The sequence below is a fragment of the Pundamilia nyererei genome, unplaced genomic scaffold, assembly GCF_000239375.1.
Source record: "Pundamilia nyererei isolate P.nyererei 1_Seehausen unplaced genomic scaffold, PunNye1.0 scaffold00416, whole genome shotgun sequence".
Classification (NCBI taxonomy): Eukaryota; Metazoa; Chordata; class Actinopteri; order Cichliformes; family Cichlidae; genus Pundamilia; species Pundamilia nyererei.
Genome location: NW_005187817.1, coordinates 7,484 through 20,232, shown reverse-complemented (window position 1 = coordinate 20,232; position 12,749 = coordinate 7,484). Strand labels below are relative to the sequence as shown.

The following is a 12,749-nucleotide window of genomic DNA, read 5'->3' as shown; positions in this document are numbered from 1 at the left end:
AAAAAAAAAAAAAAAAAAAAAAAAAAAAAAAAGGAGAACAAAGCATCTGGACTTCTTTGAGTTTCTTGAAGAGGTTTCACCTCGCATCCCAGAAGCTTCTTCAGTTCTAAGAGCAATTGATGGAGAGTCCTCGATTTTTTAAGGGAGAGGAAAAGTGTTCCGGTCCCCGAAGGGACGGGGAGGTGCACGGTCCTTCCCTTGGGCCCTCCCGCTACTCCACTGCCTGTTACGGCCACCAGGCACTAGGCGCCGTCCCCGGTACCGTACAGGGATCCAATCCTGGTCCTCATCCAGGTAGACCATTTTGTGTTGTCATGTTGTGTTGTTTTGTTTTGTCTGTGATGAAGCCTTTGTTATCTAATGATAAAGTTTTGTGTGGATGATGCAGCCTTTGTTATTATAGTTTAATAAAATTTGTTTGTTTGTTATTTATGAACGTAGGTATGAATGATAATGTATCTAATCGATAGTGCAAAAAAAGAAAAATGAAAATAATGGAAAAAACTACTTAATTTTTAATAAATTCAAAATAGGCCAAATGGTAGTGTGCCCGGGGCAGCGTTTCGACCCCGCAGGGTCTTCTTCAGGCCAGGGCACACGCGGTACAAACAGAAAAAGTGGCTGCTGTTAATAATCTGGAGATGTTGCTCCTTTGGCTGTCAGGGCAAGAATGTGGGCGTTAAGGCGTCTGGGAAGAAGTCTCAAAATTGGATTATAGATAACAGACAGGTGGTGTCATAAGCCCCACCCTCTGTTCAAGGACAGTTGTCCACAGTGGACCTTAGATTACTGTCACCTGGACGACTGAGAACCTTCACAGACAGTGAAATGTGAAAAACTGCAGTTCCTCTTTTGGCCACTTGAGTCGGCTGCAAAACTGAGTGAGTCCACATAGAATTTCATGTTAAAACATCCAACTTTACAGCAGAAATAAACATGTTAGAGCCTGACACAGGAAAAAACACAGTCTGGATAGACGATTTCTCTTTTATAGCTTTGCTTGTTTGTGTTGTTTTTATGAATTTCTCATTAAGTCATCAATTTAAGAGCGTAGTCGCTTGATAGCTATTGCAGGACAGGGAGCTCAGACGAAGCGTTGCAGGAGAGGACCTTTAAAAAAAGCGTTGTGAGCATGTCGGTGCAGGCTAAAGAAACCACAGCAAAATGTGGAACAGCTGACTGCACAGAGTAAGCCTCCATCATAACTGACAGTCTATGCTCCTGCCTCACTGAAACCGAGTCAGGGCTAAATGAATCCTGGATATCTGTGAACTCCAGCTTTCATCTGCTCTCGAGGTTTTGTGAAGCAGCTGTCAGGTGGATAGGTAATAAAGTGCTCGGTGTGTGTGAGTGTGTTCACAATGAGAGGTGTGAATTATTCCCGTGGATATGACCCGCATCACCAGCATGAGGGCGCACAGGATGAGTGCAGTTACATGTGTGTGTTTGTGCTATACTCCAAAGTGTCACACAGACAAATCTAAGCTCCCCAAGCAGCGACACGCTCCATCCCCAGAGTGCCTCATCTGCACCGACATATGGACGTGCACACTCCTCACCTCTGCAGCTGCTCTCCCACACATTTCCCACTCGTCTTCACTGGAGCTCATAATCTGCTCAGAGACTCTGTGGGCTCACAGCAGAGCTCTGTCATAATCCAACAGGACCAAAGTGTGCTGCTCCAGCCCGTCCACTTCTTTAAAAACCTTTATCCATGCGGGGACGGAGGCTGCCGGCTTCACCATCACAGACTCGAGACTTCTCCCATCAGTGTCCGTTTTTCACCTGAACTTAGAGACCAAACCCTGAGAATTATCTCCAGATGTGAACAAACACCAACATGTGATCCCCGCATTTACCCTTTAACAAATAACAGCACGTGAAGGCATCATGACGTGTTACTTTCAGATTACGTGTTACATGCTGCAAAACAGGAGCAAAGATTTTTGTCTTTCTCCATCAGGAGAACCGGGACGTGTCCTGGTGGCTGCTGTGCATCCATAATCACACGTGGTTAAATAGCACACAGCAAAATCAATCTCTTATCTGCTGTTTGAGAAGCAAGACTCTAAGTTTGAACCTGTTTTAAAATGCTTCTGTTTTAACAATCTGTTAAAGAAATGCCTCCATGTTCAGCACACGAGGATCACTGACTCAGTGTTTTAATAGATGTCATATCCAGTGAGCCCTACAGTCAACAGATTTGGGAGTTTTTGGACCGGTTTGTTGGTCCAAAAGTCCCAGTGTGGGAATATCAGTGTCCATCCTCCAGGATACTTTGAGAGCCAATGATAAGAAGCGCTGAAGCTGCCCAGCACCCGGCTGAGACACTGCGTGGAGGTTTTTCTCTTTAATCTGTCACCCAGTGGTCACTCAAAATAAAAGAAAACTTTCAGCTTTAAAATGAGACTTTTGTGAGCTTTTAATCCAGTGAGGTTTCAGTGGATTTGTTCAGGATTCAGAAAAATGTGTTTTTTCTCTGTGATGTCATCACAATAGAAAAAAAATCAATGTGGGCAGAAGAATAAAACACTGAGCACGTGCAGCAGGCCAGGAGAAAACCCAGACTCTGAATCCTCCTTAAAGTGGATCCTTACTGCTTCTCCTCACGTCAGTATATATGTGTGTGTGTGTGTGTATCCTTTCTGTTTGATGTCACACAGAGAGGAAGCTCCTAATATGGTTATCTCAGGCACAGAAGCCCCACCCACTGGATCTTCAAGCGTTTCTTTTCAACAGTTCATGAAAAAGAAGTTGGTTTAACGGAGAAGCTAAACCACTTACTTAACAGAGGACGAATGAAATCAAGGTCCAGACTGACAGAAAGGATTATTCTGAACTGTGAATCAAGCAAAGCTACTCTGCTGGTGCCAGAAAGGAACACAACAGCTTCTCATCAAAGCGAGATGAATGGCTGTTGAGCTGAGCTGCTCTGTGGACGTTTTGGGCTACAAGATGGCGTCTCCTTTATCGAAAAATAAAAGCTGCAGACGGTTTCTGTTTAACGTGCACTTGACTGAAATTCCAGTGAGAAAAAACCTCTCCAACATAATCAAAATGTAAAACTTCATTTTCTGTGCAGTTAATCTAAGTGCGTCGTTTTATATCAGTTGTCCTGTTGCAAATTTATAAACCTGGCCTTTGGCTCCATCTAGTGGACACTGAACAGAAACACTGCAGCTTCATCTCCTCTCCTTTGTTTATTAAATGTCCTGAAGGCTTTCAGAGGAACTGATGAGTGACACCTGTTTAATTTGAGACCAAAAGCATCCCAGCTGCAGCCTGCAGAGGATAAATGGGCCATGACAGAGCGCATGATGGGAAGCCCTGAAAAAGCCTGACTAAATATGGTGTAATGATCAACTTAAAAATTAATGTACCCATCATGTGAGGATATACTAATGAAATTTTACAAGTCAATTAGTCTCATTGGGTTATTTTTACACTTTGAATTGAATCACTTAAAATGCAAATTGACTCCATCAGTTCAAATCTGCAGGGTTGGTTATATAATCCACTGGAAGCCTGTAATTATTGTGACAGCACACTGCAAGCTGCATTAGTTTAGTTGAAGCACATTTGTGATTTATTACAAGTCCACACATGTTTGTGCAGGTTTCAACATTTTTAACAGGTGTTTTTAACACATTTACAATATTTAGTAAGGAATAAAAGATTTAACATCCTGGGCAGGAGCTGCAAGCTACAATCCTGCAGTCAGAACTTCAAGAGCACTCGATGTCCCATTAATGTGCATGCTGTGATCACTTTTATTTACCTGGGCCATGCATGTCACGTTTAATGTAAAAACTAAGTTTAAAAAAGTATCCACCAACTTTTTAAGGGCTGACCAGACTAACAAACCGATATTTTGCACACAGACAATTTCAAAAGCTAGAAAACACTGAATCTTTGAATAAATTTGGTTTGCCAATAAAAGTTAAAAATGATGACTTCTGATTTTCCTTCACATATAAAATAAACTAAATATGAACTGGAACATCTGTACCCCCTGCCAAAACATCTGGTCATGACTCAAAAGCTCAAAACTCATTTTCTTTTTTTCATGTAAATCAAGAAAATGAGCAACGTGAACATTAAACCACAGCAGTGAGCGCTGCTCTAACTTACAATAACAGGATATTTCACCGACTTTTGATCTTTACTATTGAAATAAAGTCAAGAGACAAATAATAATGAACACTGACCAAATTTTAAGGTGGAATGTTTTCTTTCACATTTTATTAAATGACGGAGGTGACATCACGAATCAGTCAAAACAATTAAATACCAATGCCAGCCGTGACCATTCATTCTGTCCTCTTTAACTCACGTCACTGATGGCTGAATTTCGACCGGTTTACATTAACGTGGATAGTCTACTTCGTCGTCTGTTACACTCCAGTCGTAACGCACCTAATGGTAAGCAAAAGAACTCTACTCTAAAGCAGCACTGAACGACAGCAGAGTCGAGGAGGCCCAGCAGTAACACGTCGTTCACATTTTAGAACCTTTATCGTCTAAGACTGCAAAGACCCCACATCCTGAGACACAGCTGGATCTGCTGGGCACTAACATTAAACTCTGATTTCAAGAAATCAAGTTAGAGAATCTTTATTTTTCCTGCCCCTGTAAACACCTGCAGCACATCCTAAAAATTTATTTGGCCTTCCTGACTGAATTCAAATATGATCAAGTTTCAGTTTTTTAAATGCAAGTATTTCTTCTTCAAGTTAAAAGATATTTGCTACAAGTAATCCCAAGATGTCAACAGTTAAAAAAAAGAAAAATGTGATTGCGAGAGCTGTTTTTTGCCACTTTATAGACCAAAACAAAACTCGATCAAGCAGTCTCATCCTCTTTATGCCCACCAAAGTCAAGTTGGATTTTAGGCACATGCTGAACAGAAACAGAAAGAGGATCCCCATTTCTATATGAATGGGTAAAGGTGAATTTAACTGATTTAACCTGGTAGACATAAAGCAGTTCAGTCGCAACTCTATCCTGAAAACTGACATTTGAAATACAAACAGCAGCTAGAACTTTATTCTATCTCGACTTCCATATCAACAGGCTTCAGTTTTCGGACAAACACAATGTCATCATTGTCATTATTAAGGTCCGGCTCGCCAAAGTCATCCTTCGGCTCCTCTTTAAAGACCTCCTGGGAAGACTCAGGGAACTTGGGGGCCTTGAAAGGGAGCTCAAAAACTTTGGTCAGGTAATCCCCTTTTCTGCATTTTTTGCCAGTCATGGCTAGGACCTGTGAGGCGATGGACCAGGCGAACTCCACCTTCCGGTGGCTCTGAGAGCTCAGGTCGAAGTTGTACTCCAGAATCTCATACAGAGCAGGAACGTATCGGTTGTAATTTTGTTGCACATATTGGTGCAACTCAAACAAAACTCCTCTTGTCAGAACCTTCAAATCAAGTTTCGTTTTGGTTTCTGATTTGGAGCTGAGGTCGAGGTCCAGTCCGATCTCCTTGCAGTTCTGGTAGTCAAAGCGTTTGACAAATTCACCAAAGCCATCCAATTCCCCTTCTAGATCTGGGTCCCCATCTTCGGTTGGTGAGTGTGGAATCTCTTGCAAGTTGCCATTCAGCGGGACAATCATATTTAACCACCTGTTGATTTTCGGTGACATGTTTTGCTTTTTCATCAAGCTTTTCTGTGTTGTGTACCATCTCTGGATCTTCTGCGCGGCCTCAGTCTCACCACTTTGCAGATGAAGATCAAAATTGTGCTCAAGGATGTCATTAACAGTATTGCGGGCCTCACCACACAGCTCCTTTACAAAGCTGAAGATCTCAAGCACAGCGCCTGTTGTCAGGATGGTCAAATCAAGCTTCTGGTCTGACGGGCGTTCTACGGTTGACCAAAGATTTAGACCCAACTTTTTACAAAAAGGGTGTTCTTCTTTTTCAGCTTCTTCCCTCTTTGCTGAATCTGATGAATCTAACTCTTTCTGCCCTTGACTCTGGAGTTCCTGTTGAGTCTGAAAACTGCTGGTCACATCAACCATGTGGTATATCTCAGGGAGTTTGAAAGGCTTGCAGAGAAAATCCATATTCTGACTCTTCGGGTGGTTCACAAGATTTTTATGTTTTGCCATCATGTAAACTAAGAAATTGCGCTCATGTTGCTCATCTTGGAGCGTAAGAGTAAAGTTGTTTAAGAGAATTTCAAACAAAAAACTGCGTACACTCCTCGACAAAGCAGTTCCTAACTTGAAAACCTCCCACATTACCCAGTTGGTCAACAGTTGTAGATCTAAGCTCCGTTTTGATGAACAAAAGTTGAAGTCTAATCCGATCTCTCTGCAGTGGGCGAACATATCATTGACTCGGCTTGACATCAGGATCTGTTGTGTGCGAGCGGCGCGCCTCAGCCACAGCCTCTGCTTTGGGGTTTCTGCACATATTCCCTCAGAGAACAGACACCAGTACGATTCTTGACTTGCATCCTTTGTCTGTGTGGGTGACAAAGAAGATTTGTGGCCATAACTCAGAGGCTGCATTGGTGAGATGAAGACTTCTTCCTCTTCTGGCTTTACATCCTGCAGCACGTTCATTTCTACCTCTGTTCCTGACAAACAACTTTCAGGTTCCACATTTTCTGGCTCAGCTTCTGTTTCTGACTGCAATTCGGTCTCAAACTCAACAGGACACATGTATGACAAATCATCCTCCTTCATCTCCTCCATTTTGCTAGCCTGCTGCTTCCGTGTTTGTCTTTTATTGGTGGCCAGAATTTGTGCTTCCAGTTCTTGGTTATCTGCATCAGGTGTTTTTCGTTTTTTACCTTTATATTCCAATTTATTCTTCTCAGCCGGGATCTTAAAAAGTTCCTTTCTGAAAGTGTCTTTGTCCTCAGCTGTCAGACAGGTGTATTTTCTCTCTATCACCCTGTTTAGACACATTCGGAACTGAGGTTTATCAAAAGCATAACCAAAGTTGTGCTTGACCAGTTCATAAACTAGGTAAGTGTGTTTTCCACACAGCACTCGGGAAAAATCAAGCATCTCTATCATCACACCGTTGGTGAGCAGACTTGGGTCCAGTTTCTGTTTGGGGGCGTGACTTGGTCGAATAGCTAGGGTCACACCAAGTTGTGCACAGAAAGGGTTAGCGCCCAGTGTTTTTCTTAAACGGATTCCTCCTTGTTTTTTTACAGTGTATTTATTGCTAGCATCTCTGGTAGTTTCAGCTTCGTGGTTGTCTGAAGACTGACAGTTCTTGCTGGAGACAGTGAGCACTGAACTATCAGCAATTTTGTTCCATTTAGGACAGTATCGTCCTGACACGTCTTCTTTGGACCCGGCTAAAACACTTGGATTTGGCAACTGAAATGTTTCTTTCCATCTATTTGGCTTCATCTTTATTTGCTCCTTCAGGTGTTTAATTTTGTTGTGGACACGAACTGCATAGATGTAGCACAGACTGTTATTGTTTATGTCAAAGCCAAGGTCAAAGTTGAACTCCAGCATTTCGAACAGGAAATACTTCTCAGACCTGGTCACTGTTTTGGCAAACTGACAAATTTCCAGCATAACACTATTCGTCAGCAGGCTCTGATCCAACTTCTCCTTCCTTTCAAGTGCCGCATTGAACTCCAGACCAATATCAACCAATTCTGGGAAGGGGACTGCTCCTTTTTGATACCTAATGCCATGGGCAATGCGGCGCTCCCAGATGTAGCTTTCCTCAATGCCATCCATATTGACATTTAAAGCCCAAAGTCATTAGAAACTGCTAGATTATGTCAAAAACCCTGGTTCTTGCTCAGGCACCTGGCTAGATTCCTAGACAGCTTTCTTGTAGAGAAAACAAGATATTATCTGAAGGCATCATCTTCACTGCCACATCTTCTCACTCTGTAAGTAAAGACAAAACAGTTTCAATTATTTAGGCTTAGAAAAATCTTAAAGAAACAGGATCTGATTTCATCAAAATCCATGTGATGTATGGATTAAAAAATATTGAGCACTTGTAAAACAGAGTTAAACCGTGCTTAATAAAAATAGAGTAACACAGACTTAAAATCTAAAAATACGTTTTTGGAGCTTCATTTAGCTGCTTCCGGCGCCCCCGTGCGTGGCAGCCTGCTACAGCAGCTCTGCTCATTCTGAGTTTCTTTCTTTCTCATCTTTTTTTTTCTCATAATTTTTATAACTAACATATTAGAAATTAGACTCTGCAATCATGTTCTACTGTTTAGACTTCCGCAGGCACAAACATTCTCCACTGCAACCACTGAACATCCAAGGTATGGGCATTGAGGCTGTGGACAGCTACAGGTACCTTGGTGTTCATCTGAACAATAAACTGGACTGGACTCATAATTAGGACGCCCTTTACAGGAAAGGGCAAAGCAGGCTGTACCTGCTGCGGAGACTCAGGTCTTTTGGAGTGAAGGTCCCACTCCTGAAGACCTTCTATGACTCTGTGGTGGCCTCAGCTATTTTTTATGGTGTGGTCTGCTGGGGCGGCAGCATCTCTGCTGGGGACAGGAAGAGACTGAACAGGCTGATCCGAAGGGCCAGCTCTGTTCTAGGATGCCCTCTGGACCCAGTGGAGGTGGTGAGTGACAGGAGAATGGTGGCTAAGCTGTCATCACTGTTGGACAACATCTCCCACCCCACGCAGGAGACTCTGACAGCACTGAGCAGCTCCTTTGGTGGCTGCGGCACCCACGGTGTCCCCACTGCTGTCAGACTCCACAACAAAGACTTTTACAGCTGATCAAACACACAAACCCACACACGTGCAACAACACTAAGTGCAATACTCTTTTTCTAAAAACTTGTATTTTTACTCAGTTGTATATATCATTTGTATTCTATTTTTATCCTATTGTTAGGATTGAAACGAATCTTATTGGATTATTTTATTCTATTGTATTCTACTGTATAGTATATATAGTATATATAGTATAAAAAAGACATAAGAAAAGCTATACTTTTATCTATTCTCTATTCTTTTATCACTCTTTTGTTCAAATATCCCATATGTGCATAACCTTCACTGCTGATAAGGACAATTTTTTATATTTTCATATTACTATGTTTTATGTATTACGTGTATTTGTTTTATATCAGTTGAGACTTTGTGTGCATTGTCTATTATACAGGCAATGTGTGGACTGTACATTGAGCTAATTGTACTGTGCACACACTGTTTAAGGCCTGCGTAGCACAGATTGCCGCACTCTTTTCTTCCCGCTTTTGAAAGTGGAAAATATTCATTTTGTACACATCAGCACAAATCAGTAAAAAGAAAGACTGTCTGACAACGCAAGTCAATAGATTTAAGGTCATGAGGATTTTACATATTGACAGAGAGCACTGCAGTATCAGCAGATACCAGACACCAAAATACTGTGTGAATGTGTCACTAATGCAGCTTCAAGAAAATGGTTGTGCGAGATAATGCACAGTGCAGAAATGATTAAAGCTCAACCTGCAATAACGTTTTACTTCAGCTGGTGAATATTTTACTGTAAGTAAAAATATTACTTTAGCTTACTGTTTTGTATTTTAAAGTATTTTAATGGAAAAAAAGAATTGATGTAAAAGATGTGTTCGGGGACTCAGTTTTATCTTTTAAACAGTAAAACACACATGAGTTGTGTTCACTTCAAATCCACAGTACACTGAGAAACTAATTTATTTTAAACTAGTGGCATGCAGTACTGCAAGATTTGGTAATGAGCCGATAGCAAGAAACTACAGGGCCAGGATCAATTATACTAATATTTATTTTAATAATTAAGGGTGATTCATCATCAAATTGCCAGATCTGAATAAATTTTCATGACCATTAAGTGTTTTTGGGGGGTTTTTCCTTTGGATTATGAATTAGTTAAAACCCAGGACATAAATTATAAAATGTTTAAGTCTGCAGCACATCTACATTCACAGGTAACACAAAAGGGTAATTATATTCAATCAAACCTGAGCCATATTATATTTGGTGAATTTTCATTTGCACTAAATGTTTTCCTTTAAACAACGTGCTTCAGTTAGATGACTGCTCTGTGCTGCAGCGGTACTTAAACATACAGTCAGGCTGCCTCTTTGATGAAACCGCAGAAACTAAAGTATCAGTCGCATTAAGCTCATATCGATCAATATCAATACAATGATAGGTTTCAATATCATCGATATTTGGATCGATCCACCCACTAATATTTTAAGCGTTCAAAGTCCAGCAGGACTCATGGCTCATCTTTCTTAGCTTCTCCTATTCATTCTCTGAAGTAGTTATCATCACTGTGGGTGTAACATAATTGTGGCCATAAGCATGCTGTGAAGGTGCTGTTTGCACATTTAAGAAAATGTGCAAATAAGACAAGTTTGTTGTCCTTTTGTTGTTCTGCCACGACTGTGAGTGGCTCATATTTTTAAGAAGCAAATAAAGATTTCATACAAGCAAAACCCCTCAGTTTTTATTGACATCTAATAACAACAGTAACATGCATTAACAGTATTCTTAAGTATACTTACTTTTACCTCTTAAAAAAACATTGAAATGATTGTTACAATGGCATTAATGCTCATTAAGAAAAAAGGGTCAAAGTGCATTATGGTTCCCTAATTGTTTGCAGATTTTCTTGCATATGCATCATTTTAAGATATTGCTAAAATATGACAATTTTCGTATGAATATGGGATTTTCCTAGTCTAAGTTTTTTAAATGAACGAACAGATTTAATCTTGAATTCTTCATTGAATTGTTTTCTCCAATATTTATCCTCCCTGGCGTCAAATTAAACTTTTACTCCGTCTGGAATGGCTGCATTACTCTTTGCAGCAATAGGCTGCAGTTCTGCACCAAACCAGCGGATTTCAGGTATTTGAAAATCTTAGATTCTTCGCTTATTGTTGCGCATGTCCTGGGGACAGGGGTGAACGGTTAGCTTCACAGATTTATGTTAAAAGCGAACTCCCTGAGTTTCCTGTTGAGTTTATGGAGCTGCAGAAACACCAACATCGGCATCCGCGCTAACGTTAGCTTAGGACTGCAAAGCTAACTGTGGGTTGTCTCGGCGGGTGGACGGAAGCTCCGAGGGCAGAAATACAAGCACTTACCTACAGCTGAAGCAGAAAACGAACACATCGGTGGTTGGTGAGAGTTAGAAAGTCTGTGGCTGCATAGTTTTTTTTAAAGCACGTACTGCAACACAGCGCTAAACAACAGCTGCAGCGACACATGCGTGCTTCCTGAGTACGGGTCGCGTTCAGGGACACATGTCGGACAATTCAGTTTTCACACAGTCAGTTTATATTTGTTTCACTTGTTACCCACAACGCACCAAGACCACACGACTGCATGGCATATGGTTTGGTTACTTAAAGAAGACAAAATAATGGAAAAAATAAAGTGAAATAAGATAAATAAATGATGTTTCCGCCCGGTTTCGAACCGGGGACCTTTCGCGTGTTAGGCGAACGTGATAACCACTACACTACGGAAACTGTGTGGCGGCTAAAGGCACCTGAGCATAGTTTTTAAAAGCTTGTATGCGGTCTACCGGTTGCACGAGTGTTTACTTGTCATTAGCAGCCCCCAACCTTTTTTGCGGCATGGACCGGTTTAATGTCCGACAATATTTTCACCGACCATTAAGGTGTCACGGATAAATACAACAAAATAAAATGATACGACCAAGACAGTGGTATTTTGTAAATATAATCAGATGTTTACATTTTTATCATGATAGTCAGATTAAGTTTAACATCTGTTAAGAGTTTAAGAAAAAAAACCTGCATGATTATCAAAGAAGAGAAAAAAGAGGAACTGTTGGATTTTGCTCAACTTAACAGGAAAGACTCCAGTTAAAAGCAAACATGTGGGCCAGCAGTCACCAAAATAACAGAATGACCAACACAGGACAGTGGAGCCAATAAAAAACGATGCAGTTTATCAACTTATAGAAAATAGTCAGGACCTAATGGAGGAGCAGCACTTTATGAAGAGCCGACTCAAAGAAAGGACAAAGAGAAGAGAATCACTGAGCATTTAACTGGATTGATTTGAATCAAAGATAACAAGAAGAAGTAAATTATCTGAGTCAGTAGAAACAAATAAACACAAAACTAGAACCCAACCAGAGAGAGAGAGCAAGAAACTGATTATGGCAAATGATTTACTTCCTGTTTATCTAATGGCTAAGCTCCGCCCACACAGGTTAGTCCAAACAGGAATTGTTGGAGCTGTCACACCTCTCACATGGTGAAAATCAGATGACCACTGAAGGTGGTTTGATGGTTTTCATTGTCATATATCCTTGAACTAGCCCAGAGACGTACAGTCACCTGATCTCCAACCTCTAGAAGCAGTGAGGCTCCATTAGAGGCACTTGCGAACCCAGATGATTGTTCTTCATATGCAAGAAAATTTTTCTCTTCATTCCTGAACAAGAAAGCACCTACATATGTGCTGTCACGTCCTAGTACTTTCCAGTCAAAGTGGTAGGCTCCTCTCACTGGTGCAGTGAAAATACCTGTGGGACATTTGTTTTTGTTAAATGGAAAATCAGCTGTTAGAACATCTGGAACATCAGCCTGACATCAACATAGCTCAGAAGTGACATTCAGTGTTATTACCTGTGTATGGGTTGTAGGCATTTCCAATGTTTGTGACAACATGTTTGAAGACCAGAGTAGTGTGTATCTTAAAGGGTCCAGTATATCCTTCACCTTGTTCCAGCAGAGAGGCTGAGAACGCCACCTGTGTGACTGAGAGAGA

General features: G+C 41.1%; 1 protein-coding gene and 1 non-coding gene across 2 annotated transcripts; both read right to left on the bottom strand.

Annotated features, from left to right (window-relative positions):
• Positions 1-4,223: 4,223 nt before the first annotated feature.
• Positions 4,224-11,240, bottom strand: LOC102204270 (uncharacterized). The gene is made up of 2 exons (XM_005753256.1): positions 11,090-11,240; positions 4,224-7,873 (listed from the first exon to the last, which is right to left on the bottom strand). Exon 2 carries the CDS (start codon positions 7,715-7,717, stop codon positions 5,045-5,047), a length of 2,673 nt encoding a protein of 890 aa, XP_005753313.1. The 5' UTR covers positions 7,718-7,873; positions 11,090-11,240; the 3' UTR covers positions 4,224-5,044.
• A 163-nt stretch (positions 11,241-11,403) lies between these two features.
• On the bottom strand, positions 11,404-11,476 carry trnav-aac (transfer RNA valine (anticodon AAC)). Its single transcript has one exon. It is a non-coding gene; the product is annotated as a tRNA-Val (tRNA).
• Between the last annotated feature and the right edge of the window lie 1,273 nt (positions 11,477-12,749).